At 53.9% G+C, this 8,483-nt stretch overlaps 1 protein-coding gene across 1 annotated transcript; it reads left to right on the top strand.

The window, feature by feature from the left end:
- Positions 1–940: 940 nt before the first annotated feature.
- TMEM109 (transmembrane protein 109) lies at positions 941–8,128 on the top strand. The gene is made up of 4 exons (XM_007462193.1): positions 941–965; positions 6,106–6,350; positions 7,213–7,315; positions 7,737–8,128. Exons 1-4 carry the CDS (start codon positions 941–943, stop codon positions 8,126–8,128), a joined length of 765 nt encoding a protein of 254 aa, XP_007462255.1.
- The last annotated feature ends 355 nt before the right edge of the window (positions 8,129–8,483 follow it).

Raw genomic sequence — 8,483 nt, 5'->3', positions numbered from 1 at the left:
AGGAGATCCAAAGAGATGAAGTGACCTGCTAGAATCACAAAGCAGACCAAAGATCACTTCATTCCAAATCCCCTGGCGTTCCCCCTCATAATGCTGCCTTTATATATATATATATAGAAATGGGTCTGCGAGTAGGTTTCCCTTCCCTTTCTAAAATTCGGAGAACATTTAGGAGCCATCTGCATTGTTTGGGTGTGGAAGTGCTCTCAGAAGGAAAGGATGCATTTTCCCGGTTGTGCGCCTCTTACTGCTCCTCTGACACCCTTTCCCTTTGTGCCTTTTTAGCGCGAAAAGTTTCTCAAAAGACCAGGTGCTCTGAGGCGCCTCTAGAACTACATTTCCCACAATGCCCCAGGAGGCACCTCGTAGCTGGAGAACTACATTCCCCGAAATGCCAAGGGGATTTTGAGAGGCGGATAAGCTTCCACTCCAAATCCAAAGATCCAGTTTACCCACGCTATAGCCCAGATATAGTCACCTCTTTCCCCTTTCCTGCCAGAGACTTCCGTTCCCAGCTCGAACTTCCGACCCCATTCTTCTCTCCGTGGGAATGCTTGGGAAAAAAATGTAATCAGAGGGTACGGCGCATGCGCTGACCGGCACCAGGTTTGGGCTGTGAGGGAGGCCTGCCGGTCCGTGGGCGCATCCCGCCTCGCGCGTGCGCAGACGATAAACCAACGCCCCAGTATTGAGGCGCGGCTTTAGTGGCGCGGCTCTAGTGGCGCGTTTTAGTGAAGTTGCACGTGAGGAACAGCTGTGGCCGGAGCCCGGTGAGTGCGACCCGAGACCGGGGCTCCGGGGCTGTACCCGGGACTGGGTTGTGGCGGCGGCCGCTACAGGCGGGACCAGGGCGGAGCCGCGAGGCCTGGCGAGCACCAGTGGAGAGGGCTCCGACGTCGCGCGGCGGGGAGATTAACTGGGGACTCGGATCCTCGTTGCTATGCAACAGGGGGCGTCGTTAGTAGGTAACAGGGGAGGCGCGCGTTTCCGGGGAGAAGGGTTCCCAGCGCTGCCCCGAGGTCCGGTCAGGGCCGGGTGGTTGTCAGGCTGGGGGACGAGGCCAGCGCTGAGCCCCTCGCCCCCGACTCCCGCCTACGGCCCAGCCTCCCGCGGCCCCGCTCCGAGCCCTTTGGGGTACCCCGAACCCCTGGGCCGCGCCGCATCCCTTGCCGGTGACGCCACCCAGCAAGCTTGGCAGGGGACACGCGGTTCGAAATAGCACATGCATGCCACTGACACCCTGTCTCGGGGAGGCTGGGTCCTGGGGAAGGCGTCGTGCGCCTGGGAGGCTGCCCCTTTGCCCGTCGCCCGGCCCCCAAACAGTTGCTGGGCAGCAGCAGCTGTCAGGGGTTTAGCGGGGGACTGCCCCCACCTGCTGGGACGCTGACTTCATTCTTCTCAGGGGCAGCTTCACCCGGTCTAGCAGCTTCCTTTCCACGCAGCTGTGCTTTTCGGGTGGCCGCTGCATATTTGGATCAACTTTAAAATAGCCTCCTCTCCGCACCTCTCCATGGCTCTCCATTGCCACCCTCACCGCTTCTTGGCGGGCTTCTAATATTCATTTAACAAGCATTTATTACTCATTGTTCTGTGCTAGGCGCTGGGGATTCCAAGAAAAGTTAAGTCTGACGAGGAGGTGCTCAAAGTCTAATGGGGGAGCCAGGCATAGAAACTGGTAAATGATGCTACAATGCAATAAGTGGTATATTGGCAATTTGTGTACTGCAACGTTCCTATAGATGTTTACAGTTTACAAAGTTCTTGCAGAAACATGTTAACTCCTTGCAGTAACTCTTAACCTTGCTTAACCCCATTTTACATTTGAGGAGACTGAAACTCAAGACAGGTTAAGTAATAAGACAGAAGGTAGTGGCTTTTAGTGTGTGGCAGAATTGAGCCTGGGACAGAAGGAAGTCTAGAGTCCTCTGCCCAATGCTGCACTCTGGGGGCTTTGCCCAAAGTAGACTTTTCCCTGTGCTGCTGACCATTTGTGGCAGCTGTCCCGTTATGCATCAGAAATCCCCCGGGAGCTCTAAAAACAAAAGCCTGAGCCCATCTCTGGGGAGGGTTGGAGTAAGGAAGCCCCCGGGGTGGGGTGGGGCAGACCCTCTAGCTTAAACCGGCTCAGGCCCTTCTGATGGGCAACCAGAGTCGAGAACTGCTGCTCCAAAGGGGCAAGTCCCTCAATGAGGGGGAAATGAGAGCCGGCAGAGGGTACTAAGTCAGCTGCCCCTCCTGCCACGTTGTGATTCATAGCGCAAGAGGAAGCTACCTGGCGGAAGGAGCCTTGGCAGGGGGTGTGGGGGCCGCCCCCCACCCCACCCTCTTAGCAAACCACAGTTAAACATATGTGGCTCCTCACTACCATAGTTCAATGGAGCAGTTTCCCCGGCTCAGCCCGTCCCTTCCTGAGACCCGTTGCAGCTGCCTGAACAAAAGTGGCAGGTCTAGTCCCAATGTTTTGCTGTCCTCATACCTCTTGCTGTAGAACCATGACGTGTGAGCCCAGCAGGTGGGTCATCTTCTGGTGTGTGGTCTCCTCGTGGGAGTCTGGATAGTTAGTCCTCTAACTTTGTGATTGTTGATTTGGGGGCAGAACTTTAAGCACCTTGAGGGAAGGGACCATGTCTTACTGAGGCAGAGTGGAGGTGTGGAAGGAGCAAAAGGGCAAGGTTTAGATCCTGGGTTCTGGAGTCAAGTCCCAGTCCCGATGTGTGTACTTTAACAAGTCACTTGATGTCTCCAAGCCATTGTTTTCTGAGTAAAACGTGGAGAGTAGCAGTATCTTATATGATTCTTATAGGAGTTAAATGAGATGGTGAAAGAACAAGCACTTTGTAAATTATAAAGCAACACACACAGTATACACACCACACACACACACAGTTTGTTCTGGTTGTTGAGTGCCTGCTATTTTTCTGAGGTCAGGCATTGCAGGAGGTGAAGACGTTTAAGACATCCTTCCTCTCAGAGCTCAAGACTGCTTTGGCTCCTGACTACCATGGCTTCTCTTTGTTAAAAGTATTTGATCGGGGCTTCCCTGGTGGCGCAGTGGTTGAGAGTCCGCCTGCCGATGCAGGGGACACGGGTTCGTGCCCCAGTCTGGGAAGATCCCACATGCCGCGGAGTGGCTGGGCCCGTGAGCCATGGCCGCTGAGCCTGCGCGTCCGGAGCCTGTGCTCCGCAGAGGGAGAGGCCACAACAGTGAGAGGCCCGCGTACCGGGAAAAAAAAAAAGTATTTGATGGGGCTGAAGTGAGGAGGCGTAATGGTGGTGGGTTAGACTCTTGCTGACGAAGAAATGAGAAAGATGTTGTAAAGCAGAAACTAACACACCATTGTAAAGCAATTATACTCCAATAAAAATGTTAAAAAAAAGAAATGAGAAAGAATCCTGTTAGATTTGGTTTCCGGTGCCCTTTGGAAGGTCAGCTGGCATTGCAATGCCAGCCTTCCCGTGGAGAGTTTATTTCAAGGTCCCCCAGCTCCCCTCGACTGGAGCAAATGGCCGCCTGAAAGTCGAGGCTGGCAACGAATGCAGAAGTCTGCCAAGGGGGCAGCAGCTCATGTCACCCTGACCTTCCAGGAAGGAGGACACGACATCTGATCCCTCCTGGTGGAGGTCCTTGGATATAGAATCCAACCCAATATAGCAACCCTGCTCTTTATGTCCCCAGTGTGATCATGACCCAGATAGACCAGGAACTGACCTATGCTTTCCTCATCTCTGACCACTGGCAGGCAGGAACCATCTGGTTCTTGATTTGTGCCAAAAAGAGTAGAAGGCTTCCCAGCCTGAGGTCGTTCCCTATGAACTGCATGTTTTGCAGCCCTGCTTTACCTACAGGCCTCAGGAGGGACTTAGAGCAGCAGTTTCTGGGCCAGAAAGTGCCCCGAGTGCGATATTTTTATAACCCCTTCTTGGACCCTGCTCCTTCCCACTAAACAAGAATGGGAATATCTTCTCTTCGCTCTCCTTCATCCTGATGGCTCCAGATTTCTGGCGGACTCCCGGAGTGCCCTGGTAACTACAAAAACAAACACCTGGCTGCTCCTACCTCAGCGACATGGCTTAGCCTCTCTGCTCATCAGGTCTGAATCACGGAAACACCCTGGAACTGCAGGTTCATTTCTGAGCCTGGAAGAGAATGGGATTTGCTGGTGCCATTTGACTTTTCTCAAGCGTGGTGGCAAATAGAAGTTGGAACTGAAAACGTTTTTCCTGGCCGAATCCAGCATACTTCCAGCGTACAAGAGTCGATACTTGTTGGGTCTTAATTTGCCTACAGTATCACATTACAGATGAGATCAGAGCACAAAGTGGTTAAGTGAATTGTCACCAGTAATTCATGGAGTGGATTGGTGGATGTCAAGTCTGTTTTAGCTCATGAATAATCTATTGTAGGACTTTCCAAATCGCTTCTGAGACTGAAGTTGGAGAGGATACAGCGCAGTGCTGTGTGTGAGGGGTCTGATGTCAGATGCACCTGGATTCAAATCCTGGCTGTCCCGCTTACTACTTATCCTCCCTCAGTTTCTTCATCAGGAAAATGAGGGATAAGGACAATACCTAACTGATGGGTTGTTGTGAGGATTAAACGAGATAGGTGGCGCATGGTTAAATTGCTGTTAATAATATCTTTCCGTAAAAGTTGTGCTTTAACTTCTTGCCTACGTTGGGGGCTGGGGAGTTGAGGTCATCTCTGTATCAGTGGGTCTCAACTTTGCACAGTGGAATCCCCTGGGGCGCTTTTGCAGGTCAAAGCCCAGGCCACACCCAAATGGTGACATCAGAAGCTCGGGGCTTGGGGCAGAGGTATCAGAACTTCGTGAAGCTTCCAGGTGATTCCAATGAGCAACCACCTTCACTTCTGCGTTTTGGAAGCAGAAGCTTGGGTTTAACTCCTGGCCTTTGTCCTTGGGCAAATGCTTAATTCCTAAGTCTCAGTTTCTTCTCTCTCCCCTTAGCGGCGAGGAGGGTAACGCCCACCTCACGTGATGGCCCTGCAGCGCGAATGGCCTATGTGCAGTGGGTTCTTTTTTTTTTTTTCTTCTTTTCTTTTTGTGGTACGAGGGCCTCTCACTGTTGTGGCCTCTCCCGTTGTGGAGCACAGGCTCCGGACGCGCAGGCTCAGCGACCATGGCTCACGGGCGCAGCCGCTCCGTGGCATGTGGGATCTTCCCGGACCGCGGCATGAACCCGCGTCCCCTGCATCGGCAGGCAGACTCCCAACCACTGCGCCACCAGGGAAGCCCTGTGCAGTGTGTTCTTATTTGAGCACCTAACTGAGTCCTTTTCTTTACATCGTTATATAGCGGTAATCCTATTCGAGTGCTATTTTTTAAGGTTTTTTTAAAATATAAATATCAGCTTTATCTTAAGTAGATTATAACCTCCTTGAGGACAAAGCTGTATAGTCTTTTTCTTTTTAATAAATTTATTTATTTGTTTGTTTTTATTTTTGGCTGCGTTTGGGTCTTCGTTGCTGCGCGTGGGCTTTCTCTAGTTACGGCGAGCGGGGGCTACTCTTTGTTGCGGTGCCAGGGCGTCTCATTGTTGTGGCTTCTCTTGTTGCAGAGCACGGGGCTCTAGGCGCACGGGCTTCAGTGGTTGTGGCTCGTGGGCTCTAGAGCACAGGCTCAGTAGTTGTGGCACACGGGCTTAGTTGCTCCGCGGCATGTGGGATCTTCCCGGACCAGGGCTCCAACCTGTGTCCCCTGCATTGGCAGGTGGATTCTTAACCACTGCACCGCCAGGGAAGCCCAAAACCATATAGTCTTATAATTTTTTTTTCTTAGAAAGCACCTAAGACACAAAGGCAGACCTTCAGGGTTTTAGAACTGGAATAAGCCTTAGAGAGATCTTCTCATCCACCTTAAGGCATTGACTGATACTTGCTGGCTAGTTAATATGCAAGTTGTAAAGAACGTGAGAGAGGAACCCGTGAATGAGATGGTTGTGCCCGGCTTAAGTTGAAGTCTGAGTTCTGCCTTTGTCAGCTAACAGGGAGGGGCGGAGGGGGGTGCTGGGGCCCGTCATGCTCGGGACAGTGGGTTTCTCGGCCAGTTCGGGCCCTCCGCTCACCCCATGCTTCTTCTCTGGCAGACCCAGCCATGGCAGGCTCAGGCAGCAGTTCACCACGGGGCAAGCATCTGTTCAAAGTCGTCCTGATGTTCCTAGCGGCCGTCGTCCTCCTCCACTCAGCATCATCTCAGTCCCATCGAGACTTCGTGCCACCAGGCCAGCAGAAGAGGGAGGCCCCAGTTGATCTCCTGAGCCAGATAGGTCGATCTGTGCGGGGAACCTTGGATGCCTGGATTGGTCCAGAAACCACACACCTAGTTTCTGAGGTAAGGAAGGTGTTCCCTGCTGTGGCTACGTGCATTGAGGACAGAGGAGCCATTGTTCATGGAGAGAGCCCCCAGTTCCACAGAATGAAGCCAGACAGCCACGGCCTTTTGCACTCTCATTGTTTCATTCCTACCCCAGGGCCTTTAGCTCCACCCCCATCTTTGCCTTATTCCTGCCCTTTCTTGCCGGAAAGGTTGGGAAATGAGCCATCTTTATCAACCTACGTCACCGGTGACTATAGAGTCTGGCTTTGGTCTAAATCTGACCTAGAGGCTTAAGTTGGCAAAATATCAAGACCTGAGTTCATTCTTTCACCTTCAGAGGTGGAGGTGAGGATGACTCAGGGTTCTTAGGCAGGGCTGTCTCTTCTACCTAATGGCATCCTGAGCCTGCTGGTGCATACTTTTGATACGTCGTCCTAAATGGCTGAAACAATCATTTATAAAATGCATAATATAGAAGAGCTGATTGACTTCTTTTTCATTGAAACATCCTAGCCCTCCACCGCTGTTACTTCACACACCTTCATGATTCCCTGGGAGGCTAGGAGGACCCCAGTTTTACAGGGTGACTACTCCAGGGATTGGATGATCACCCCCACATGCCCACGTTCACCCACTACTACCGCCAAAGTATTCCAGCACATCAGTTGAATTAGGGCCCAAGTGTCCTGGGTTCCAGTTCAGACAGGAAGGAGAAATGGCCCACCGTCCATCCCCACGCACTGGAAGGTGGCTGTGGAAGGGACCCCTCAGCCAGACTGAGAAGCAGGTGGAGGTGTTCGTGGGCAGCGGTGGTGAGACTCAGAAGAGCAGAGCATCATTAATCACGGACTCAACCCATGCTCTGCTCTTCCCACAGACCTTGGCTCAGGTGATGTGGGTGGTCTCATCGGCCATCTCTGTGGCCTTCCTCACTCTGTCTGGGGTTGCCGCACAGCTGCTGAACGCCTTGGGGCTAGAAGGTGAGTGGCAGAGAATGGTTAGGGCAGCTGGAGCTTAGCCTGTCCCTTCCTGTTTGTGGGAATTTATCTTTTCAGGGTCTAGACTTTTCCCTGGCTGCTCAGCATCTCCCAGGTCTCCCCAGAGACCAGCATAAGAGCAGGCTGCTAACTGCCGCATCATGCTAAGCCATAACATCTCATCTAACTGTCACCCACAGCCCAGAGAGTTACTCCCATTTCATAGATGCAGCAGAGGCTCAACCAAGGGAATTAGTCTACCCACAGTCAGCTGGGACCGGAGCTGAGATTTAAGCTCTGCGACCCGGTGGGAAAGGAGTTTTCCTTGGCCAGGGGATTTGGCTCCTCCCCCTTTTGGTTGGTGACCAACCCTCTCCTTTCACGGCACCAGGTTGGCTGATCCTGTGACTCTCTCCCCTTCCAGGAGATCACCTCACCCAGGGCCTGAAGCTCAGCCCCAGCCAAGTCCAGACCTTCCTGCTGTGGGGAGCGGGGGCCCTGGTTGCCTATTGGCTGCTGTCCCTGCTCCTTGGCTTGGTCTTGGCCTTGCTGGGGCGGATCCTGTGGGGCCTGAAGCTTGCCCTCTTCCTGGCCGCCTTTGTGGCCCTGGTGAGGTCAGTGCCCGACCCTTCCACCCGGGCCTTGCTCCTCCTGTCCTTGCTGACGCTCTACGCCCTGCTGAGCCGGCTCACTGGCACCCGGGCCTCCGGGGCCCAGCTGGAGGCCAAGGTGCGGGGGCTGGAGCGCCAGGTGGAGGAGCTGCGCTGGCGGCAGAGGCGAGCGGCCAAGGGGCCCCGGAGCGTGGAGGAGGAGTGAGAGGGACACCGGACGCTGCCACCTTCGTCATACCAAAGAGCCGAGCTGCTTCTGGGTCGCACAGCCCTCCTCCCAGCCCCCTGCCCCTTTCTTGCTCTGTCTCCGAACCCTGTCTCTGCACCAGCCCCCTTAGCCGAGAGAGAGAGAAAGACCATCCCCCCGCTGGTCCTCAGGGGTCCTGTCCTCTGTGGCTCTCTGTCTGGGGTTGGTTCTCCTCACCCTTTCTCTGCTCCCCCCTGTCTCGGCCAGGGGAAGGTGGGGGGCCTCCCACCAGCTTCTGCACCTCCTCTCGGCAGACACCTCCGATCACTGCCAGGGGCCTCCCATGACTCAGCTGCTGCCTTGCCTTCCTCCG

The sequence above is a fragment of the Lipotes vexillifer genome, unplaced genomic scaffold (genome assembly GCF_000442215.2).
Source record: "Lipotes vexillifer unplaced genomic scaffold, Lipotes_vexillifer_v1.1 scaffold1129, whole genome shotgun sequence".
Classification (NCBI taxonomy): Eukaryota; Metazoa; Chordata; class Mammalia; order Artiodactyla; family Lipotidae; genus Lipotes; species Lipotes vexillifer.
This window is presented reverse-complemented; position numbering and strand designations above follow the sequence as displayed.